At 45.0% G+C, this 26,638-nt stretch overlaps 1 protein-coding gene and 1 long non-coding RNA gene across 2 annotated transcripts in view; both read left to right on the top strand.

Annotated features, from left to right (window-relative positions):
* Nucleotides 1-26,638, top strand: part of LOC140361601 (uncharacterized) — a 229,715-nt gene that overhangs the window by 98,035 nt on the left and 105,042 nt on the right. The window lies entirely within an intron of this gene.
* Nucleotides 1-26,638, top strand: part of scin (scinderin) — a 43,111-nt gene that overhangs the window by 3,311 nt on the left and 13,162 nt on the right. The window contains exons 2-9 of the mRNA XM_072447323.1: nt 3,177-3,331; nt 13,772-13,933; nt 15,093-15,242; nt 15,991-16,083; nt 16,659-16,791; nt 17,957-18,045; nt 21,489-21,704; nt 24,961-25,082. Coding sequence (XP_072303424.1) covers nt 3,177-3,331; nt 13,772-13,933; nt 15,093-15,242; nt 15,991-16,083; nt 16,659-16,791; nt 17,957-18,045; nt 21,489-21,704; nt 24,961-25,082 — 1,120 coding nt within the window. The remainder of the gene's footprint in view (nt 1-3,176; nt 3,332-13,771; nt 13,934-15,092; nt 15,243-15,990; nt 16,084-16,658; nt 16,792-17,956; nt 18,046-21,488; nt 21,705-24,960; nt 25,083-26,638) is intronic.

The following is a 26,638-nucleotide window of genomic DNA, read 5'->3' as shown; positions in this document are numbered from 1 at the left end:
TGTTTTACATTTCCTATGTATGATGATATTTGATTTATTGATTTATTTAGCTTAAATATAATGTATTTTTTCTTACATGATTTTTTAAGAAATATGATGGTCTTTTTTGTATTTAGCTTTAGTCTGATTATATTTTAATTCCATGTCAAAATCAATTACATGATTTTATATATTGGAAACATGCATATTATCTTTATGATCTTTTTTTGTGTTTATTTAAGCTGAATTATGAAGCCTCCAGTTCTAATCATCCATCGGCCTAAATAGCCCATGACATTTGGCTGCAGAAACCGCACTAAAGCACTAAGTGTTTTATAACCGTGGAGGAGCCCATTTCCTCCCTCAGCTGAGCTGCAGCGCCAGAAGTCAATACTAGTTTACTCTGCTCCTTATTGTGAGTCCTTTATGAATCATTGAGTGTTACAGCGCGTGAACTTCCTGTCACACGTAAGAACAAAGCAGCGTGATCGTGTGGACTCGATGTACTTAAAGGCGCTGAACCTGAATTTTACCAGAACATTTCAAATGGTTTGAAGCGTCAAAAGTTATTTCTCACTTTCCTGATGTGAGTCATGGTAAAGCTAATAAACATTAGCATGCTAACAGAGCACTTCCTGCTTCAAGAGAATAAAATGCTCTATAATTATATGACAGTGCACTGTGGTCTCATTTTGACCCTAAGAGCTGCTGCTGTCACAAGTCCTGACCACACCCCTGTTCAGCTCTGCAGACACGTCTCCCACTGAGCGTGCTCTGACCGCTCTGGACGGGGGCACATCTCCCCCTGAGCGTGCTCTGACCGCTCTGGACGGGGGCACATCTCCCCCTGAGCGTGCTTTGACCGCTCTGGACGGGGGCACGTCTCCCACTGAGCATGCTCTGACCGCTCTGGACGGGGGCACATCTCCCCCTGAGCGTGCTCTGACCGCTCTGGACGGGGGCACATCTCCCCCTGAGCGTGCTCTGACCGCTCTGGACGGGGGCACATCTCCCCCTGAGCGTGCTTTGACCGCTCTGGACGGGGGCACGTCTCCCACTGAGCATGCTCTGACCGCTCTGGACGGGGGCACGTCTCCCACTGAGCGTGCTTTGACCGCTCTGGACGGGCGCACGTCTCCCACTGAGCGTGCTCTGACCGCTCTGGACGGGCGCACGTCTCCCCCTGAGCGTGCTTTGACCGCTCTGGACGGGGGCACGTCTCCCCCTGAGCGTGCTTTGACCGCTCTGGACGGGCGCACGTCTCCCACTGAGCGTGCTCTGACCGCTCTGGACGGGCGCACGTCTCCCACTGAGCGTGCTCTGACCGCTCTGGACGGGCGCACGTCTCCCACTGAGCGTGCTCTGACCGCTCTGGACGGGCGCACGTCTCCCACTGAGCGTGCTCTGACCGCTCTGGACGGGCGCACGCTCAGTGCCTGAACCCTCCAGACTCTCCCAATAAAGCAAAACTGAATATTTCAGAGTGACCTTTTCTTGTGGCCAGCCTAAGGCACACCTGTGTTATTCATGCTGTCCACATCTGTGAGGTGGATGGATTATGTTTAGATCAATTGCTCAGTTTTGACAGATTTGTGAACAATAACAAGTGTTTTTGAGTCTTTATAGAAAACGTTTGGAATCTTTAAGTTCAGCTCAACAAAAATGTTTTATTTTTATTCAGTGTTTGTCTGACACGTGGTGTTTGGTGTTTGCTTATGAAAATAACTCTTCCTTCCTGCTGCAGACCACAAGCATCTGAGTCTGAAGCGCTTCACATCTGCTTCACCCAAAGAAGTTTTAGCATTTCATTTATTCAACTTGCATCCATAGATTTAAGATAAGATATTCCTTTATTGTCCCACATGGGGAAATTTCATTGATGCAACGCAGGAAGATCCAGAAGAAAAGAACAGATCACTTATAGGAAGTCTGAAAAACACTTTCAGTAGAAGATCTCCTATAAACAAATAAATAAATACATAAATACCATTGCATGTGATCACGACAGTAATTGCACATGAATATGTGTCACGGCAGCACATAGATTGCACATGACTTTCACAGTAATTGCACATATGACAGAATTGCACATCAGTATTAGGTTAGGTCAGTATTGCGAGTGTTCAGTACTAACAGTGTTTGTTATAAAGTCTGACAGCAGCAGGAAGGAAAGACCTACGGAACCTTTCCTTCACACATCGAGGGTGGATCAGTCTCTCACTGAAGCTGCTCTCCAGAGCGGACAGAGTGTCCTGCAGGGGACAGAGTGTCCTGCAGGGGACAGCGTGTCCTGCAGGGGGTGACACTCATGGTCCAGCATAGATGTGAATCTAACCAGGACCCTCCTGTCCCCCACCTCCTGCACCGAGTCCAGAGCACAGCCCAGGACGGAGCTGGACTTCTTGATGACTCTGTCCAGCCTCTTCCTCTCCCTCTCTGTGATGCTGCTGCTCCAGCAGGCCACACCTACAGGAGCTGATGCACCACAGAGTCAGAGAAGGTCTTCAGGAGTGGCCCTGTCACTCCAAAAGACCTGAGTCTCCTCAGGAGGTAGAGCCGACTCTGGCTCTTCCTGTATTATATATTTATATTTATATAGAATGAATGTGGATATTGTAACTTCAACAACAGTTTTCTCCAAATGGGACATAAAGGGACATAAAGGGACATAATGGGACATAAAGATCGGCCCTTACAATTTTGGATGTAACAATATTTTGAGGTTGTACAGAAAGATTTGTCAATATCTAATTCTAAAGCTGATTTATTAAAGTTTCAACTAACATTTTCAGTAAGATTTAATTTTCTCAAATAGTAAATAAGAACAAACTAAGAATAAAAAACAACTACCACTATGTAGATGTTTTAAATGTAAAATGTTAACAAAATGAAGCAAAAAATGTTAAACCTTTATCCATCTTCAAGTTCGATGTTCCACAGACAGTTAGATGAACTTTTGGACATTTTTACACAAACAATGCGTCATCTTTTAATTGGAAAACATGAGGAAGTTTCAAATTAACATTTCTAAATTTAAGACGTCTCTTGGTTTTCTGTTTGTACATTTCCACCGTCGTAGAGCTCAGGGCAACTTCAAATACTGCATTTCAAGTTCAAATCAAAGTTCTCTGCACTTGACTTTATATATGCATGAGATATATTTGTGCTGAGTTTGACATGATCGTCCTTGTGTCCAGGGAAAGAGTGCAGTCAGGACGAGAGCGCGGCGGCGGCCATCTTGACTGTGCAGCTGGACGACTTTCTGGGAGGGAAGCCCGTCCAGTACCGAGAGCTGCAGGGCGTGGAGTCCACCGCCTTCACCAGCTACTTCAAAGGAGGCATCACCTACAAAGTAACCATGATGTGAATGAGAGCTCTACCATGTTTACTACTGATACTATGTAGTCACATCACACTGGGCGGGTACATGTATCACACTGGGCGGGTACATGTATCACACTTGGGCGGGCACATGTATCACACTGGGCGGGTACATGTATCACACTGGGCGGGTACATGTATCACACTGGGCGGGTACATGTATCACACTGGGCGGGTACATGTATCACACTTGGGCGGGCACATGTATCACACTGGGCGGGTACATGTATCACACTGGGCGGGTACATGTATCACACTTGGGCGGGCACATGTATCACACTGGGCGGGTACATGTATCACACTTGGGCGGGTACATGTATCACACTTGGGCGGGTACATGTATCACACTGGGCACACTGGGCGGGTACATGTATCACACTGGGCACACTGGGCGGGTACATGTATCACACTGGGAACACTGGGCGGGTACATGTATCACACTGGGCACACTGGGCGGGTACATGTATCACACTGGGAACACTGGGCGGGTACATGTATCACACTGGGCACACTGGGCGGGTACATGTATCACACTGGGTACATGTATCACACTGAGCACACTGGGCGTGTACATGTACCACACTGGGCACACTGGGCATGTACATGTATCACACTTGGGCGGGTACATGTATCACACTGGGCACATTGGGCGGGTACATGTATCACACTTGGGCGGGTACATGTATCACACTGGGTACATGTATAACACTGGGCGGGCACATGTATCACACTGGGCGGGTACATTTATCACACTGGGCGGGTACATGTATCACACTGGGCGGGTACATGTATCACACTGGGCACACTGGGCGGGTACATGTATCACACTGGGCACACTGGGCGGGTACATGTATCACACTGGGCACACTGGGCGGGTACATGTATCACACTGGGCACACTGGGCGGGTACATGTATCACACTGGGTACATGTATCACACTGGGCACACTGGGCGGGTACATGTACCACACTGGGCACACTGGGCGGGTACATGTATCACACTGGGCACACTGGGCAGGTACATGTATCACACTTGGGCGGGTACATGTATCACACTGGGCACACTGGGCGGGTACATGTATCACACTGGGCGGGTAATAATAATAATAATCATAATAACTTTTATTTATATAGCGCTTTTCAGTGACCCAAAGACGCTGAACATAATAAAAAAAAAAAAAAAAAAGGGGGGGGGGTATTTACAGACAGGGGGGGACAACACGTACAGTACACATTAATATACAGATAAAATGAACAAGACAGAAGAAGTAGAGAGAAAAAGATGGGGATGTAACAGGGGGTAGAAGAGTATGCAATGGGGTAGAGGAGGCTAGGGGAGGGGCAGGTCATAGGCTTGGGTGAAGAGGTATGTTTTTAGGCGGGATTTGAATGTTGTGAGTGAGGGAGAGTGGGACATGGGGGGAGGGAGTTCCAGAGTCGGGGTGCTGTTCGGGAGAATGCTCTGTCGCCAAAAGTTTTGAGTCGGGATGTTGGTGCAGCCAGGGTGAGAGAGGAGGAGGAGCGGAGAGCTCGGGAGGGGCGGTGGGGGAGGGGCGGAGAGCTCGGGAGGGGCGGTGGGGGATGAGGAGGTCAGACAGGTAGGGGGGGGCAAGGTGGTGAAGAGCTTTGAAGGTGAGGAGGAGTATTTTAAAGTTTATGCGCTGCTTGATGGGGAGCCAGTGGAGAGAGCGGAGAACGGGAGTGATGTGATCACGGGACCGGGTGTGGGTGAGGAGGAGGGTGTGGGTGAGGAGGCGGGTGTGGGTGAGGAGGCGGGTGTGGGTGAGGAGGCGGGTGTGGGTGAGGAGGCTGGTGTGGGTGAGGAGGGTGTGGGTGAGGAGGAGGGTGTGGGTGAGGAGGCGGGTGTGGGTGAGGAGGCGGGTGTGGGTGAGGAGGCGGGTGTGGGTGAGGAGGCGGGTGTGGGTGAGGAGGGTGTGGGTTAGGAGGCGGGTGTGGGTGAGGAGGCGGGTGTGGGTGAGGAGGAGGGTGTGGGTGAGGAGGGTGTGGGTGAGGAGGCGGGTGTGGGTGAGGAGGGTGTGGGTGAGGAGGAGGGTGTGGGTGAGGAGGAGGGTGTGGGTGAGGAGGCGGGTGTGGGTGAGGAGGGTGTGGGTGAGGAGGAGGGTGTGGGTGAGGAGGCGGGTGTGGGTGAGGAGGCGGGTGTGGGTGAGGAGGAGGGTGTGGGTGAGGAGGCGGGTGTGGGTGAGGAGGAGGGTGTGGGTGAGGAGGCGGGCAGCGGAGTTTTGGACCATTTGGAGTCTATGGAGGGAATGGGAGGAGATGCCAGTGAGGAGGGAGGTGCAGTAGTCGAGGCGGGAGGAGATGAAGGCATGGATGATGGATTCAGCCGCGGGGAGGGTGAGGCAGTGTTGGATTTTGGCGATGCGGCGGAGGTGGAAGTATGAGGTCTTGACGATGTGGCTGACATGGGGAGTGAAGGAGAGGGTGGGGTCCATGATGACACCGAGATTGCGTACCAGGGTAGAGGGGGTGATGGTCGAGGTGTCGATGCTGAGTGAAAAGGGACCAGTTTTATTGAGAGTGGATTTGGTGAGGAGGAGCTCTGTTTTGTCACTGTTCAGTTTGAGGAAGTTGAGAGTGAGCCATGATTTTATTGTAGAGATGCAGGCTTCGATGTGGCTGAGGGGAGGGTTTTGGGTGGATTTGGTGGTGAGGTATATCTGGGTGTCGTCAGCGTAGCAGTGAAAGTCCAGGTTGATGTATCACACTTGGGCGGGTACATGTATCACACTGGGCACACTGGGCGGGTACATGTACCACACTGGGCACACTGGGCGGGTACATGTACCACACTGGGCACACTGGGCGGGTACATGTATCACACTTGGGCGGGTACATGTATCACACTGGGCGGGTACATGTATCACACTGGGCGGGGTACATGTATCACACTCGGCGGGTACATGTATCACACTGGGCGGGGTACATGTATCACACTTGGGCGGGTACATGTATCACACTCGGCGGGTACATGTATCACACTGGGCGGGTACATGTATCACACTGGGCGGGTACATGTATCACACTTGGGCGGGTACATGTATCACACTTGGGCGGGTACATGTATCACACTTGGGCGGGTACATGTATCACACTGGGCGGGTACATGTATCACACTTGGGCGGGTACATGTATCACACTTGGGCGGGTACATGTATCACACTTGGGCGGGTACATGTATCACACTTGGGCGGGTACATGTATCACACTTGGGCGGGTACATGTATCACACTGGGCGGGTACATGTATCACACATGGGCGGGTACATGTATCACACTGGGCGGGTACATGTATCACACTAGTTATGTTATATAGCGTCAAATACAGACATTTGTACGAACATCCAAGAATGCTAACGGCTACATGCTACTGCAATGCAAGCTGAGGAGAGGCGTATCGGTATTATAGTATCAATATATCAATATATCAATACTGACTCAGGTGTTCAGTTTGCCTTCTTTTTTATACATATATTTATTGAAATGCCTTCGACCATAAAGTATGACCAGTATCAATTATCAAGTATTGGTGTTGATGTCGGGGAAAGAAAATGCTGTATTTTAGCATCAACAGAACTAATAACAACTATTTTAAACACGTTTTGACCAAATGACGCCCAATTTGAGGCACATTCTACTTCTCATAATTACATTTTAACATTATAAACATACAATATCCTGTCACTTTTGTTTTTTTCTTCCAAATGCATTCTGGGAAAACTCAAAGGTGTTATGTACGATTTGAGAACTCAGGCGGAAGTGCCATGCCACGCCCCGTGCACATGCCACTCCCCCGTGCACATACCACTCCCCCGTGCACATGCCACTCCCCCGTGCACATGCCACTCCCCCGTGCACATGCCACATGGGGACGAGCCACACGCGGCTGCAGCTGAGCGGTAGGTGCGTTTTATGATTGATACGTGGCAGGACTAATCGGCCGTCCACGCCACGAGGAAATAAGACTCAAATTTGGGCCCAAAAAACCGTGACAAATCCATTTAAACTGCTTTTACCAACACTACTACGACGAATCCTTTAAAAATAGTCTGTGCTGTTAAATGTAGATTTTAATTTAGAAAATATTCATGTATCTTAAATGTGTAACTGTTTCACCTTGAAAAAGAGGTCTCGGTCTCAATTTTCACTTGGTTAAATAAAGATTCATCAATAATAATGAATAAAATATAGCCGCAAGCGGCAATGATCGGCCCTCGCTACGCCGCCGCCACGCCGCAAGAGGAGGGGGCGCTAACGCGCCCCAATTGTCCTTTTATTACGCCTACTGCTGAATCTGTGACGCTGTCACATCTTCTCCCCTTTGTTTTACCATCAAAAAGCAATTTTATTTTGAATTCTTGGCAAAATGTGCGGCTTTGCCGCACAGACACCGTGACTCTTTGAATAAAAATGTGGATAACTTTTGATGGTCCACATCTGAAGATGAGTCTCACCAAATTTCAGGTTAATAGGGCTAACGCCCTGGGAGGAGTTTGTGAAAGTCTAAAGTGTAAACATGTTCTGGCGATTTCCCCATTGGAATAACATGGGAGGTTTTGGTCATCGCTACGGCAACGCCATAACAATTATGACATGGGTCTCACTGACTTTTTTGATGGGGCCAAAATTGAGTTGTGTGTCAAATTTCAGATAATTTCGCAAAACTAAACATTCAACCTCCATATAAAATCTGTAGGGGGCGCTGTGGCGCCAAATAAATTTATTTCACTTCAAGTAGGTTTAGGGCAAAGAGTTTAACAACTGATTCTAATTTGACGCAATTCGGACTTTATCTGCGCAAACGGAAGAAATTTTACATATGGGAGATTTCTGAAATTCTAGCTACAGTTTGCGGCTTCGCCGCACAGAGACCGTGAGAGGTATCAATGTAATTTGGTTAACTTTTGATGTCCCACTCCTCAGTAGCATTTTCACCAAATTTCAGCTTTTTAGGGCCAACGCCCTGGGAGGAGTTTGTAAAAGTACGACGTTTGGAAAAACTCCGAAGTCATGTTTAGCCATTTTTGAAGCAATATGGCCGACATTTGGTTGGGCAGACGGCGTTGCCGTAATAATATTTTTTACTTCTCTTGTCACCATCTACCTCTGCGCCAAATTTCATGATTCTACGATCAGATTTTTTTTGGGTCATTTCCCATCCCTCAATGCATTTTTGGTACATTTGGGGGCGCTGACGCGCCAATTTTTTTTATTTTAGAAAAGGGAAATAGCCAGAATGTAGAGAGGCACGATTTTTAGAGGTGTGCAAATTTTTGTGACTTTTCGTCAATGTTCACTGGGTGAAAAATGGGGGGGTTGGTCCCGAGAAGAAGAAGAAGAAAGAAATATAGCCGCAAGCGGCAATGATCGGCCCTCGCCACGCCGCCACGCCGCCGCCACACCGCCGCCACACCGCCGCCACACCGCAAGAGGAGGGGGCGCTAACGCGCCCCAATTGTCCTTTTATTACGCCTACTGCTGAATCTGTGACGCTGTCACATCTTCTCCCCTTTGTTTTACATCAAAAAGCAATTTTATTTTGAATTCTTGGCAAAATGTGCGGCTTTGCCGCACAGACACCGTGACTCTTTGAATAAAAATGTGGATAACTTTTGATGGTCCTGAAGATGAGTCTCACCAAATTTCAGGTTAATAGGGCTAACGCCCTGGGAGGAGTTTGTGAAAGTCTAAAGTGTAAACATGTTCTGGCGATTTCCCCATTGGAATAACATGAAAGGTTTCGGTCATCGTTACGGCAACGCCATAACAATTATGACATGGGTCTCATTGACTTTTTTGATGGGGATGCTAAAATTGAGTTGTGTGTCAAATTTCATATAATTTCGCAAAACTAAACATTTAACCTCCATATAAAATCTGTAGGGGGCGCTGTGGTGCCAAATGAATTTATTTCACCTCAAGTAGGTTTAGGGCAAAGAGTTTAACAACTGATTCTAATTTGACGCAATTCGGACTTTATCCGCGCAAACGGCAGAAATTTTAAATATGGGAGATTTCTGAAATTCTAGCTACAGTTTGCGGCTTCGCCGCACAGAGACCGTGAGAGGTATCAATGTAATTTGGATAACTTTTGATGTCCCACTCCTCAGTTGCATTTTCACCAAATTTCAGCTTTTTAGGGCTAACGCCCTGGGAGGAGTTCGTAAAAGTACGACAATTGGAAAAACTCCGAAGTCATGTTTAGCCATTTTTGAAGCAATATGGCCGACATTTGGTTGGGCGGACGGCGTTGCCGTAATAATATTTTGTACTTCTCTTGTCACCATCTACCTCTGCGCCAAATTTCATGATTCTACGATCAGATTTTTTTTGGGTCATTTCCCATCTCTCAATGCATTTTTGGTACATTTGGGGGCGCTGACGCGCCAATTTTTTTTATTTTAGAAAAGGGAAATAGCCAGAATGTAGAGAGGCACGATTTTTAGAGGTGTGAACATTTTTGTGACTTTTCGTCAATGTTCACTGGGTGAAAAATAGGGGGGTTGGTCCCGAGAAGAAGAAGACGAAGAAGAAGAAGAATTAAAGCCGCAAGCGGCATCCAACGGCCCTCGCGGGCCGCCGGCCTTCCGACTCTGCGCTTTTGACTTGATAAAGATGGCGCCCTTATTGTGTGTTGAATAAAAAAAGAACTTGACAGACGGCGACACATTGGACATGGCCAATCCAGTGGAAATGAACACAAGTGTCAGTCAAATTTGCTGCGCCGCCGCACAGAGACCGTAGCACTTGGAATATAAATATGGATAACTTTTGATGCCGCGCTTGTGTAGATGATTTTTCCCAAAGTAAAGCTTGATCGAGCTATTGCCCACGGAGGAGTTTGTTAAAGTGTGAAGCGTAAATGTGAACATTTCAAGGATTTGGCGTTTTTCCCATTTGTGACAGTATATTTGCAGCTCCACGGCACAGAGACCGTACCACTTAAAATCAAAATATGGATAACTTTTGATGCCCCGTTTGTGTAGATGATTTTCCCCAAATATGAGCTTGATCGGGCAATCGGCCTAGGAGGAGTTCGTTAAAGTGTGAAGCGTAAAAATGTGGTGATTTTAGAGATTCCGCTGTTTTCCCATTTCTGACATATATTTGCGGGTCCGCCACACAGAGACCGTAGCACTTAGAATCAAAATATGGGTAAGTTTTGATGCCCCGCTTGTGTAGATGATATTCTCCAAATATGAACTTGATCGGACAATCGCCCTAGGAGGAGTTTGTTAAAGTGTGAAGCGTAAAAATGTGGTGATTTGAGCGATTCTACGATTTTCCCATAAGGATAACATGGGATGTTTCTGTCAACGCTACGGTTACGCCGTACAAAATATGACTTTGGCTCTCATACTTTTATGATCAGGATGGCAATTGAGAATTTTGTTCAAAATATCATGTCATTTGGAAAAACTCTATTGTTTATAGGCCACTCTGAAGGCCAAATAGTCAGAATTCTGGGAAACGTTTGCGGCTCCGTCGCACAAAGACCGTAAAAGTTATCCTTAAAATTTGGATAACTTTAGATACACCACTTGTCTAGAGGACGTACACCGATTTTGAGGTTGGTGGGCAAAACGCACTAGGAGGACTTCGTTAAAGTGTAAAACATAAAAATGTGGTAATTTGAGAGATTTTGTGGTTTTCCCATAGGGATAACATGGGAGGTTTCTGTCATCGCTACGACTACGGCGTAAAAATTTAGGCATTTTTGTGATTGGCTTTTGTGATCGGGACGGCAAAATAGAATTTTGGGTAAAGTTTAGACAATTTTGGTAAAACTAATTTTTGACCTTCAATGTTAATTTAAAGGTCACTCTGTAGGGGGCGCTATCACTGCCATTTCAATTTTGTCAGCCTAAACTGGTCCAAACTAGAAAGTTTAACAAATGATTCAAATTTTGTCCTAATCGGACTGGTTTTGATCAAATGGGAGCAATTTTTAGACCTGCAATATTCCAAAATAAGTTGTCCAACTTTGCGGCTGCGCCGCACACAGACCGTAAAAGGTATCTCAAAAAATTGAATAACTTTAGATGCCCCACTTGTCCAGAGGACGTCCGCCGATTTTGAAGTCGGTGGGCAAAACGCCCTAGGAGGAGTTCGTCAAAGTTTGACGTGAACAAAATGGCTAACACAGCGTGTTTTCATTTTCAAAGGAAGATGGTGGCCATAGGGTAAGTCTGGGGGCGTGGCCACAATAATATTTTTTTTTTGTCCTCACGAGAGGAATGCGTGTCCCGAATTTCGTAGCTCTACGACAAAGTTGACCTCGGGGTGTCTTCCATAGGCGCAATGTATTTTGACTTTTGTCGGTGGCGCTGTCGCGCCATTTTTTAACGCAAAAAAAAATGGCCCAGAAAAAACTAAATTTTTCGCCGATTCTGAATTTTGGGCAAAGTTTGGTGAGTTTTTGAGCATGTTCAGGGGGTCAAATTAGAGATCAAAGCGCTGAAGAAGAACAAGAAAAATAATAAAAAATATAGCCGCAAGCGGCAATGATCGGCCCTCGCCACGCCGCCGCCACGCCGCCGCCACACCGCCGCCACGCCGCAAGAGGAGGGGGCGCTAACGCGCCCCAATTGTCCTTTTATTACGCCTACTGCTGAATCTGTGACGCTGTCACATCTTCTCCCCTTTGTTTTACCATCAAAAAGCAATTTTATTTTGAATTCTTGGCAAAATGTGCGGCTTTGCCGCACAGACACCGTGACTCTTTGAATGAAAATGTGGATAACTTTTGATGGTCTTGAAGATGAGTCTCACCAAATTTCAGGTTAATAGGGCTGACGCCCTGGGAGGAGTTTGTGAAAGTCTAAAGTGTAAACATGTTCTGGCGATTTCCCCATTGGAATAACATGAAAGGTTTCGGTCATCGTTACGGCAACGCCATAACAATTATGACATGAGTCATTGACTTTTTTGATGGGGATGCTAAAATTGAGTTGTGTGTCAAATTTCATATAATTTCGCAAAACTAAACATTTAACCTCCATATAAAATCTGTAGGGGGCGCTGTGGCGCCAAATGAATTTATTTCACTTCAAGTAGGTTTAGGGCAAAGAGTTTAACAACTGATTCTAATTTGACGCAATTCGGACTTTATCTGCGCAAACGGCAGAAATTTTAAATATGGGAGATTTCTGAAATTCTAGCTACAGTTTGCGGCTTCGCCGCACAGAGACCGTGAGAGGTATCAATGTAATTTGGATAACTTTTGATGTCCCACTCCTCAGTAGCATTTTCACCAAATTTCAGCTTTTTAGGGCCAACGCCCTGCGAGGAGTTCGTAAAAGTACGACGTTTGGAAAAACTCCGAAGTCATGTTTAGCCATTTTTGAAGCAATATGGCCGACATTTGGTTGGGCGGACGGCGTTGCCGTAATAATATTTTTTACTTCTCTTGTCACCATCTACCTCTGCGCCAAATTTCATGATTCTACGATCAGATTTTTTTTGGGTCATTTCCCATCTCTCAATGCATTTTTGGTACATTTGGGGGCGCTGACGCGCCAATTTTTTTAATTTTAGAAAAGGGAAATAGCCAGAATGTAGAGAGGCACGATTTTTAGAGGCGTGCAAATTTTTGTGACTTTTCGTCAATGTTCACTGGGTGAAAAATAGGGGGGTTGGTCCCGAGAAGAAGAAAGAATAATATTCCGATGCAAAAACAATGTTTCCCATTTTTCAAATATCATAAACTATACATTTTCGGAAAGCGCTCGCGCTTTCCTACCTCATGGTGTGGGTCCCTGGTCACTGACGGGTACTTTCGTTAATTTTGAGTGGGCTCCGCCCACTTTGTGTTTTTGGCCCTCTATACAGTAATAATGTTCAATTTTTGCATTACATGCTTATATGCACGGAACATGCAAGAGATGGGGAACGTATTCGTGAGCTACTTAGCGCAAATGAGTGCTTTATATGGGGATGACGACCGCTTCGTGGTCGTCATCCCAATGTAAAGTGCTCGTTTAGTGCAAACTTTTGCACGGGCTTCGCCCGTTTACAACGGTAATGTTCCATTTTCCTACAACTAATTAGCATGCACGGGGCGTGCATGAGTGGAGGAGTGCGTTAGTGAGTGTTTGGAAGTGGGCGAGCGCTTCGCGCTCGATTTCGTGCGCACTACGTGCGCACTTTCGCAGCCTTACGAGGCCTTACGAGACTAATAGGCCTCTCGCCAGCTTGTGGCGCTCGGGCCTAATAAATGAAGCGTTCTATATTCATAATGATAAAGGTTGTGACAAAAACATCAGTATTATTCCACACATGAGCTCTTCTCCTCAGGCCTGTGCTTTAGCTTCTGGAAAGAACCTGGTGCTAGGTCCAACAGTGACTCATTCTGACAAACACAAACATCACATGACTGTGACTTTCCCCGCTCAGACAGGAGGCGTGGCCTCAGGCTTCCACCACGTGGTCACCAACGAGCTGACCGGGCGCAGACTGCTGCACATCAAAGGACGCCGCGTGGTCAGGGCCACGCAGGTGCCTCTGGGCTGGTCCAGCTTCAACAGTGGAGACTGCTTCATCCTCGACCTGGGACATGTAAGAAGGACCCTTTATATGGAAGTCTGGCATCATGATGGACATTTATAAGATAAGATATTCCTTTATTGTCCCACATGGGGAAATTTCATTGATGCAACGCAGGAAGATACAGAGGAAAAGAACAGATCACTTATAGGAAGTTTGAAAAACACTTTCAGTAGAAGATCTCCTATAAACAAAAACTCCCATAGACAAATAAATAAATACATTTATACTTTTGGTTTAAGAAGGTTTCCATTTTCTGAGTTTAGATATATTACTATTGTTATAAGATAAGATAAGATATTCCTTTATTGTCACACATGGGGAAATGTCAGTGTAACACTGCAGTAAATACAGGGGAAAAGGACAGATAACTTATAGCAAGTTTAAAGAAAACACTCTGAATAGAAGAACTCTTATAAACAAAACAAAAAACGTATTAACAAAACTCCTCTCATATCTTAATAGGGAATGGAGGAAAAAAATAAATAAAATAATAATAAAATAATAATAAAATAAAGTAAATAATAATCAAATAAAGTAAAATATATATAAGTATATATATATATATATATATATATATATATATATATATATATATATATATATATATATATATATAAAACCAGAGAGTGAAAACACAAAATCGAAAATAAACAGAGTAGACCAAATACAAGCCAAAGATACGTCCCATTACTCCCAGTGTCCAGAATGATTCCAGTCCAGTCCTTCACAGTCGTTCTGTTCATCCATTTCCTTGTTATTGCTTTTTTCACTCCAGGTATCAATCCATCACTGCCATCGTTGGAGTTTTATGTCAGTTTGAATAATAATAATTTTAATCAATGGATAGGTTTATGTTGAGTTCTGATTTAGGTTTAGGTCTAATTCAAATCTGTGCTTGGTTTAGTTCTGGTTCTGTCTGTTTTAGAGCTGGTTTAGTTCTCTCTGGTTTAGTTCTGGAGAGCGCTTCACGTCAGAGGCCAATACCATTTATTCCTCCATTGGACCTGCTTTATTTTGGTCCTAGGTTTGTTTTTAGTAAATTTTTGTTTGTGTGTCAGTTTAGTTTAGAACATAATATAGTCTATAATTGTACTACTTTAGGGACTCAGGTGACTAACAGTGCCAGCTGCACTATAATCACTATAACACTGTGTGTGTTTGTGTGTAGACGATCTATCAGTGGTGCGGCTCCAAATGCAATAAGTTCGAGCGGCTGAAGGCGGCACACGTGGCCCGCGGTATCCGTGACAACGAGAGGAACGCCCGCGCTCAGCTGGTGGTGGTGGAGGAGGACAGTGAGCCCCACGCGCTCGTAGAGGTACAAATGACACTTCATTTAGTGTGAAACAGAAGGTTTGGAGTAGAGCTACAGATAATATCACAATCGTTGTTTTGGAAATATGCAAAATTTGAATATTGAGAATATAGACTATAATTAAAACGATTAGGAATGACCTCAAAAAGAGCATGAAACATCTAGTGTAATCTCTTAAACTAAAGTAATATTTCTGCCCTTTTGTGGTCCTTTTATGTCCGTGTGATACTTGAACCTAAGACAGGCATTATTAAAATATTGTCTGAATATTGTTCGTTGACATATTCATTGCTGGTGATATCGCTCGTCCTTTGTAGAGATCGACTGATATGTCGGGTTTTTTTTCCGCCTGATGCCAATATTTTAGAATCCAGAGCAGCAGATGGTCCATAACCTCTGCATAGTTTTGACACATTTTCCACAGTTTGTTTTGAAATAACAATAGCTCTGTCTCTGCATAATAAAAGTCAAATAAAGACATCTATTTACAGCAAACCTATCTGGGACCTATTGTTTGTCACCCCAAAATATACAGTAATATTGGATATGCTGTAGATTTAAGGGTGCAATACACTAAAAAGTACAAATATTAGCCTGATATATCTGCCATATTTATCATTTGGAGACATCCAGCAGACTGATTATGACATCAAATGAGTTAGTCCAGCTGCATCTCCATTTATGTTTGGATGTGTAGAATGAATATGTTCTTAAGTGTATAATAGACATTATGACTGTAACGTGTGAGCAGGTCCTTGGAGAGAAGCCTGTGCTGCCTGAGGGAAATGATGATGAAGACGTCAGTGCAGACGTGTCCAACAGGAAGATGGCCAAACTCTACATGGTACAAACACACAAGCACAAGAGCTGGAGATGGGCCCCTGGGGACACTTGGCCCCAGCAGCACTGGCTGAGGTCACAAGAGAGCTCAAAATATGTTTTAGTTATATTAAGTTAAGGGACTTTAAATGATGTACGTACAGCAAGTCATGTGATTGACTCACATCAGATGGATCATGATCAGTCAGAAGTGATGATTTTGCTGCATATGAACTCTGAAGGATCAAAATCTCCTCATGAGCTCAATAACGTTTAACCTTATATACTACACTCACGTAGTATTCTGTATAAACCACTTATTATTTCTGTTGTAGTTTGCCTTTGGTCTTAACTAGTGCTGCTGATTTTCTGGCTGGCTTCTTACTGTATATGAGTAATACTTAAATGTATTCTGAGGTGAAACTTGGGGGAAAATGTAGTTTTAGACCCAATGAAACTGGTCGAGAATACAACGTACAAAACATGAGAGGAGCAGGAGAAAAGGAAAGGCTTAACCCTGACCAGACCCTGACCAGACCCTGACCAGACCCTGACCAGACCCTGACCAGACCCTGACCAGACCCTGTGGTGTCTGTGCAGGTGTCGGACGCCTCAGGCTCCATGAAGCTGACCGTGGTCAGAGAGGAGAACCCTTTCCAACAGAGCGACCTGCTGTGCGACGAGTGCTTCATCCTGGACCACGGCAAGAACAACATCATCTTTGTGTGGAAAGGTCAGCTTCAACCTAACCTTCTGTTATGAAAAATGTACTTCATAATGTATCGTTCCTCTGCTTCAGTTACAGTTTAACACAGGAGACTTTTTGTTTTTCAAAGTGTGGAAAATATCGTCTACAAGATCATGTCAAAACCATTCATGACAACTGAGCGAAGTTTGAGGACTTGAACCTCAAAAACCAAGACATTAACAATAATACTGATGGATTCTGTTGATATTTGTCTTGCTGCTGATAACCAATCTTTAAAGATCTTTTCAAGATTTAAAAATCCATAGCCTGAGCCTTTTATTTTAATTTAAAATAAAGTAAAAAACGTACAGCTTATTTTTTGCTTTATCACAGTTCTATTTCCATTCCCACTGTTTAAAAAAGTTAAATCTAATGCAAACTGGGAATGACATGGGAACGGTACTGGTTTGTCTCCACTCACTTTTAAGCGATCCGAAGCAAAAAAAAAAAATCAATTAAATTCAATTAAATGTATTGAAAGTATATAAATAAATACCATAAAAATAAAATGAATTAGATAAAATCCCACGTTAACCCTGAGAGCTTCTAAATTGAGGTTCCTGGAGCACTTTAGTGAAAGATAATTGGACAAGACAGAATTCAGACTCAGGTGAAATCCACACGGAAAGAAGTAGATGGAACAGAAAATGATCATTTCTCATCAAACACTGGATTGATCCTGTGAGAAATCACCACATTTCCACTGATAGTAACTTACTGTATCCTATGTGAGCCCACATGCTAAAACAAAGCTAGCGAACGTTACTATTAACTGTTTCCTGCTCATCAACAAACAGCACTCGTGTCAAGACCCACAATGTTATATTTACACTGCATAATTTATCCAACATTATCCAAACCCAATGCATTAAATAAAGAGATCATGAAAGAGGATGTGGAAGTGCAGAAAATTGAAATAAATGCAGAAAAAGCTGACAATAAACCAAAAGTACTTTCTTGCACAAACCTGGAATACTAGTCTGAGATTGACCTTTTGATATTTCAAGGACAGAACCATTCAAAGGAACTCTTAAACAAACCCAAATATCTACCACATTTTCAATATCAAACCAATTCCAAGGCCCTGAGGTCAAACCGTGACCTTCAGAACTCTCTCCTGGATCTAAACGTTTCCTCTTGTGTTTTTCAGGCCGTAACGCCAACACCAACGAGAGGCGAGAGGCCATGAAGAGCGCCGAGGGCTTCATTCAGCAGATGGGATATCCCGCCAACACACAGGTACGTTCTGTCACTGTGAACACAACCAAACCAGGAGGACTTTTGAACTGAGCATCAAATAAAGTGCTTTTTCATGTGAGCTAAACCTTTTTTCTTCTTCTTTTGTTCACCTGCACGTCTGTTATGTCCTTATGGGGCATTCAACCACGAAAATCTGACCAAACCATACTTTTTAAATATATTTTACAAACACTTTTTAGGTCTTTGCAATGAATTGAATTTCAAAAATAGAATAGCGTTGTGTAGCTGTAACATAAGAAAACTATACAATTAACATTTGTTGATTCTACCTTTCCGTAATTAATCCAGCACTTTCACCATGGATAATTTAAGCACAAAGAATTTATTTTGTAACTGTTTTGTGTGGCCTTATTCTAAGTTTATGAGATAACAAACACTGTTAGTCCTGAACACTCACAATACTGACCTAACCATGTGCAATTCCGTCATATGTGCAATTACTGTCGTGATTCATATGCAATGGTATTTATGTATTTATTTATTTTTATCTTTATTATTTTTCCCTCCATCCCTTGTTGGGAAATGTGAGGTTTTGTCTGTGGGAGTTTTTGTTTATAAGTGATCTTCTACTGAGAGTGTTTTTCAAACTTCCTATAAGTGATCTGTTAATTTCCCCATGTGGGACAATAAAGGAATATCTTATCTTATCTTAAAAGAAGGCAGTCTCTACTTTAGATGTAGAAATGACATATCCAGGGCAGAGATGTCGTGTGTGTGATCATAAGAAACATGATGTAAAAAGTGGGTCACTGCAGATGTAATATTTCTATCGCTCTGTGTTGGGCAGTTAAATAGATAGAAATTGTTTCAATCACGTTGCCTTTTGTCTGATGCTTAGTTTTGTGTGAAGTGTGAAGACGTTTCACCTCATCCAGCAGACAGGGGCCTCTGACGGGGGCCTCTGACAGGGGCCTCTGACGGGGGCCTCTGACGGGGGCCTCTGACGGGGGCCTCTGACGGGGGCCTCTGACGGGGGCCTCTGACGGGGGCCTCTGACGGGGGCCTCTGACGGGGCCTCTGACGGGGGCCTCTGACGGGGGCCTCTGACGGGGGCCTCTGACGGGGGCCTCTGACGGGGGCCTCTGACGGGGGCCTCTGACAGGGGCCTCTGACGGGGGCCTCTGACGGGGGCCTCTGGCCTCTGAGCTAACTACCCTGAAACTACCACATAGTTCTTTATTGTCAGGAGTATCCATGGTTACGAGGTGTCACCTGTTTCAGCTGTTGTTCTTGTTCGCCTGAGTCGTAGCATCACGTTCATGCCTTATGGGCCAGAGAGCGTGGCTCGCGTTACTTTTAAAAGTAACTTGTTGCGTTACCTCATCACTGCCCTGGAAAACTAGCGTGTTATGTTACTGCGTTATAAAAGTAACGTGTTAGAGTACTCTGCTTTACCAATACTTAACTTTATTGTATCTATATCCATTTGCCTTGCTGAACACAGTAACATTAGTAAATAGTAAATACAGTAAATACGTTTGACTGAGTTTATCACTTATGTTGACAGATTCCAGTCCAATGCCTTATAATAAGTGTCTGTCCTCAAGTGAAGAAAAACATCACTGTTTTAGCACTTACTTTATACTTTATTGAAATGGAACTCACCACATCGCTGTTACATTTACTCAGATACAAAACTGTGATTATAACAAAGGAGAAGGAGTCTTTTCTGAACATGCGTCTGAAGGTTTCTTACTCGTTGCTCAGTGCGTCTGCTCACCACATGTGGAGCTCTGAGTAACGAGATGAGAACGATGACGTAACCATAACTAACGAGTTACTGATTCTGATCCTTAGTCTAATAAAGTAGTTTGAGTTACTCTAACTCGTCACCCCCAACTGATTCTCATGGGCATTACATACAATAACTTAAATATAAAGACAAACTTGATCAAAGTACATAGAATGTGAAGTGTTTTTGTAAACAGGTTATTGTAGTTCTGTTTGTGGTGTTATTTTAAATGATGGATTATATTTATTGTATGTATACTACAGCAGACCCGTGCATTTGTGGCCCCAGGGCCCAGATGTGGCCCTCGGCCTGTTTTAGTTCAACTCTCCTCAAGATTTTAGTTTTTATTCTTTAACTGTCTTAGCTGTAACATGTGTCTGCACTTGTGTCCTTCATAGTCTGCACTTGTGTCCTTCATAGTCTGCACTTGTGTCCTTCATAGTCTGCACTTGTGTCCTTCATAGTCTGCACTTGTGTCCTTCATAGTCTGCACTTGTGTCCTTCATAGTCTGCACTTGTGTCCTTCATAGTCTGCACTTGTGTCCTTCATAGAGGTTACATTAGAGAAATAATCAATTCAATAGCCTATATTCTACAAAAAAGTGCTTATAATTATAAGAATTTGTAACACCAATGAATACAGTCAGTTTGTTTTTAGCTTTATTTAGAATCAGAACATGAAGTCGACATCATCTAAGGCAGAAGCTTATCACAGATGTATTTATACATTAACAATGATGGAACAAAAGAAAAGAATAATCCAAAGGTCATCTCAGTTGGCACATATCAGGTGTTATGTCTTTTATGACTGTTTCTTCTCCTTCGCTCGGCACGTACACGTCTATGACGACGTCACTTCCTGTGCCACCAGAACGTCCCGCCCCCTTTTGGGTGAAAACAAACAACACACCCATTGAAATGAATGGGACGTGATCAGTGATAAACTTCAAATAAACATCACAAAACTATATTTAGTCATTTCTATTGACAGAGACAAAAGGAACACAAAGTCCCAGAGTTTTGTCTTGAGATAATTCACAATATATATATGTATATATATATATATATATATATATATATATATATATATATATATATATATATATATATATATATATATATATATATATATATATATGAGACGACGTAAACGCTTTAAACTGACGCAAAGTAAAAGTGTCATTTATGACCCTAACCCTTTACTTATGAAAGAGGGTGAGATGACACACTGCTTTAGTGTGGGTAGGTTTATCAGAGTTTATTAGAGTTTATTAGAGTTATGTGTATATTCTATCATCAAATATCTAAATGAATGAATTTATAAAAATCAATAGTTAATCTGAAGGTTTGTGAGAACGTAGCCGTGACATTGACTTACCAAATGTGTTTATGACCCGTTTATGAAGATCTATTGACCAAATAATTGAACATAAAATATGAATATAGAATAATGCAAATTAGTCTATAACAGTTAAATCTCTTAAGTTGTGTATGTGCAAAGGTAAGCACGTTTAAAGCATGATAACGATGTAAATAATGCAGAATATGTTTCCTTTAACCTCCAGTTTAGAGATCGACCAAACTCACAGATTTGAATTAGGAATACATTTTATGGCTTATACCGAGTTGATTTGAAACATTTCCACCAGATATATGATGAATAAAGACTCACCATTCTCACCGTCCTCAGATCCAGGTGCTGCCCGAGGGAGGAGAGACGCCCATGTTCAAACAGTTCTTCCTGAGCTGGCGGGATCGGGAGCAGACGGAGGGTCTGGGGAAGGTCTACGTCACAGAGAGGATCGCTCACATCAAACAGGTGGAGTTTGACGCCTCCAAGCTGCACCAGTCCCACCACATGGCCGCCCAGTACAACATGGTGGACGATGGGAGTGGAGACACCAAGGTTTGTGATCAAGAGCTGAGAAATGTCTGGGGAGAAGCCAAAACTGATTTTACTCAAGCAGATTTTATTAAAGGGTTTCAATCATTGGGCCGGTGCTCGTGTAGAGTTATGTTCACTTCCCAGAGGCGCAAGCAGCAGAGAGTAAAAGATGATTTAATGCTGCACTAAAGCTACTGGCTCCGGGCCCTCGTGCCTCGGAGCCTCGGAGCCTCGGAGCCTCGGAGCTCGTCGGGACAGTAGGATTGATGGTGGAGTGAGTTTTGTGTTCTGGGCCAGGGTCTGCTGCGTGAGCAACTGTTGTCACCCAAACATCACAAATGTTTCCTTAATAAATATTATCTAAATCAGGTTAATCTTCACAAAAAACATGTTCAGTCATTTCAAATGTGTGTGAGACGTGGCTAATGCTGGAGTTAAAAAGACACAATATTCAGTTTATTACCACCTTTTTGCATGTATTTCACTTCTCTGTTCCTCTTTGTCTCTTTATGTGATGTGTTGGATTTGGATAGTGGGAGCATACTTCCCAACCCTTCCGATTTAGTCGGGAGTCTCCCGATTTGGGTCCTGTCTCCCAATTAACCCGATCGGTAAACTAAAATCCCGATTTGAAGATTACAGTCGAAAAATCAGGTGGTATTTAATATGAAATCGACATCATGATGAACCACGTGAAAGTAGTGGTGCCGACAATGACCAACCGACGAAAACAAAAAAATACAGGTGTAGGTTGTATGAATGTATCAGATAAAGTAAAATGTGTGTCTTTGTTCGTTTTTATTTGTTTTTATCTCTTAATTCTGATGAAAGAGGGCAATGGAAGCACTGAAAGTATAACATTTCGGGACTTAACGTAAACTACTGCACAAGTGCTCAGGAAACGGCTAATGCTAACGTGTGCTAGCTTTGTTTTGCAAAGTTTCTTGGCTCAACAAATAAAGTTATCATCACAAGAAATACCAGTTTGTCACTGGATCAGGTCAGAGTTTGGTGAAGACTGATTATTTTCTGTTTTCATCCCTGAGTCTGCGTTCTCTGTTCTCTCTTGTTCTCTTCTGTTCTCTTTTGTTCTCTGTTGTTCTCTCTCGTCCAATCATCTTGCAGTATTCCACTCGGCGTGCCTAGAGGAGCCAGGACACCTCAGGACACACCTCAGGACACACCTCAGGACACAGCTCAGGACACACCTCAGGACACAGCTCAGGACACACCTCAGGACACAGCTCAGGACACACCTCAGGACACAGCTCAGGACACACCTCGGGACACAGCTCAGGACACACCTCAGGACACAGCTCAGGACACACCTCAGGACACAGCTCAGGACACACCTCAGGACACAGCTCAGGACACACCTCAGGACACAGCTCAGGACACACCTCGGGACACAGCTCAGGACACACCTCAGGACACACCTCGGGACACAGCTCAGGACACACCTCAGGACACACCTCGGGACACAGCTCAGGACACACCTCGGGACACAGCTCAGGACACACCTCGGGACACACCTCGGGACACACCTCGGGACACAGCTCAGGACACACCTCAGGACACACCTCGGGACACAGCTCAGGACACACCTCAGGACACAGCTCAGGACACACCTCAGGACACAGCTCAGGACACACCTCAGGACACAGCTCAGGACACACCTCGGGACACAGCTCAGGACACACCTCGGGACACACCTCGGGACACAGCTCAGGACACACCTCGGGACACAGCTCAGGACACACCTCGGGACACACCTCGGGACACACCTCGGGACACAGCTCAGGACACACCTCAGGACACACCTCGGGACACAGCTCAGGACACACCTCAGGACACAGCTCAGGACACACCTCAGGACACACCTCAGGACACAGCTCAGGACACAGCTCAGGACACACCTCAGGACACACCTCAGGACACACCTCAGGACACAGCTCAGGACACACACCTCAGGACACACCTCAGGACACACCTCAGGACACACCTCAGGACACAGCTCAGGACACACACCTCAGGACACACCTCAGGACACACCTCGGGACACACCTCGGGACACAGCTCAGGACACAGCTCAGGACACACCTCAAGACACACCTCAGGACACACCTCAGGACACACCTCAGGACACACCTCAGGACACAGCTCAGGACACACACCTCAGGATACACCTCAGGACACACCTCAGGACACACCTCAGGACACAGCTCAGGACACAGCTCAGGACACACCTCAGGACACACCTCAGGACACAGCTCAGGACACACCTCAGGACACACCTCGGGACACACCTCGGGACACACCTCGGGACACAGCTCAGGACACACCTCAGGACACACCTCAGGACACACCTCAGGACACAGCTCAGGACACACACCTCAGGACACACCTCAGGACACACCTCAGGACACACCTCAGGACACAGCTCAGGACACACACCTCAGGACACACCTCAGGACACACCTCAGGACACACCTCGGGACACACCTCGGGACACAGCTCAGGACACAGCTCAGGACACACCTCAGGACACACCTCAGGACACACCTCAGGATACACCTCAGGACACACCTCAGGACACACCTCAGGACACACCTCAGGACACAGCTCAGGACACAGCTCAGGACACACCTCAGGACACACCTCAGGACACAGCTCAGGACACAGCTCAGGACACACCTCAGGACACACCTCAGGACACACCTCAGGACACACCTCAGGACACAGCTCAGGACACACCTCAGGACACACCTCAGGACACAGCTCAGGACACAGCTCAGGACACACCTCAGGACACACCTCAGGACACACCTCAGGACACAGCTCAGGACACAGCTCAGGACACACCTCAGGACACAGCTCAGGACACACCTCGGGACACAGCTCAGGACACACCTCAGGACACACCTCAGGACACACCTCAGGACACACCTCAGGACACAGCTCAGGACACACCTCAGGACACACCTCAGGACACACCTCAGGAGCTTCAGTTCCTCTCGTGGCCCCTTCAGACCCTCAAATGGGACTGTTCGGATCACTTTAGCTCAGTGGAAATAAAACAAATGGAAACGTCCCTAATGTTCACGTAAGAACTTCAGAGCTCCAAAAGTGAAACAAACCGTAAACGACGATTAACAAATCTACACAATTTACACGTATTCTCTTATAAAATCTGATGTTGGTCGATCTCTTTTTTTACTTGGAATATACGGAGCATTTTAAACAGTTATTTACTTCTTTACGTTTGACTTTGCTGTAGATCTGGAGAGTGGAGAGCAGTGGGCGTGTCCCTGTGGACGAGACGAGCTATGGACAGTTCTATGGAGGAGACTGTTACATCATCCTGTACACGTCCGGCAGCCGACAGATCATCTACACATGGTGAGACCCCTTAAGCAGACAGATCATCTACACATGGTGAGACCCCTTAAGCAGACAGATCATCTACATATGGTGAGACCCCTTAAAGCAGACAAATCATCTACACATGGTGAGACCCCTTAAGCAGACAGATCATCTACACATGGTGAGACCCCTTAAGCAGACAGATCATCTACACATGGTGAGACCCCTTAAGCAGACAGATCATCTACACATGGTGAGACCCCTTAAGCAGACAGATCATCTACACATGGTGAGACCCCTTAAAGCAGACAGATCATCTACACATGGTGAGACCCCTTAAGCAGACAGATCATCTACACATGGTGAGACCCCTTAAAGCAGACAGATCATCTACACATGGTGAGACCCCTTAAAGCAGACAGATCATCTACACATGGTGAGACCCCTTAAAGCAGACAGATCATCTACACATGGTGAGACCCCTTAAAGCAGACAGATCATCTACACATGGTGAGACCCCTTAAGCCGACAGATCATCTACACATGGTGAGACCCCTTAAGCAGACAGATCATCTACACATGGTGAGACCCCTTAAGCAGACAGATCATCTACATATGGTGAGACCCCTTAAAGCAGACAAATCATCTACACATGGTGAGACCCCTTAAGCAGACAGATCATCTACACATGGTGAGACCCCTTAAGCAGACAGATCATCTACACATGGTGAGACCCCTTAAAGCAGACAGATCATCTACACATGGTGAGACCCCTTAAGCAGACAGATCATCTACACATGGTGAGACCCCTTAAAGCAGACAGATCATCTACACATGGTGAGACCCCTTAAGCAGACAGATCATCTACACATGGTGAGACCCCTTAAAGCAGACAGATCATCTACACATGGTGAGACCCCTTAAAGCAGACAGATCATCTACACATGGTGAGACCCCTTAAAGCAGACAGATCATCTACACATGGTGAGACCCCTTAAAGCAGACAGATCATCTACACATGGTGAGACCCCTAAAGCAGACAGATCATCTACACATGGTGAGACCCCCTAAAGCAGACAGATCATCTACACATGGTGAGACCCCTTAAAGCAGACAGATCATCTACACATTGTGAGACCCCCTAAAGCAGACAGATCATCTACACATGGTGAGACCCCTTAAAGCAGACAGATCATCTACACATGGTGAGACCCCTTAAAGCAGACAGATCATCTACACATGGTGAGACCCCTTAAAGCAAACAGATCATCTACACATGGTGAGACCCCTTAAAGCAGACAGATCATCTACACATGGTGAGACCCCCTGAAGCAGACAGATCATCTACACATGGTGAGACCCCTTAAAGCAGACAGATCATCTACACATGGTGAGACCCCTTAAAGCAGACAGATCATCTACACATTGTGAGACCCCTTTAAGCAGACAGATCATCTACACATGGTGAGACCCCTTAAAGCAGACAGATCATCTACACATGGTGAGACCCCTTAAAGCAGACAGATCATCTACACATGGTGAGACCCCTTAAGCAGACAGATCATCTACATATGGTGAGACCCCCTAAAGCA

Source organism: Eucyclogobius newberryi, unplaced genomic scaffold (assembly GCF_026437365.1).
Source record: "Eucyclogobius newberryi isolate DKJ021-1_F unplaced genomic scaffold, fEucNew1.0.hap1 SCAF_16, whole genome shotgun sequence".
Lineage (NCBI taxonomy): Eukaryota > Metazoa > Chordata > Actinopteri > Gobiiformes > Gobiidae > Eucyclogobius > Eucyclogobius newberryi.
This window is presented reverse-complemented; position numbering and strand designations above follow the sequence as displayed.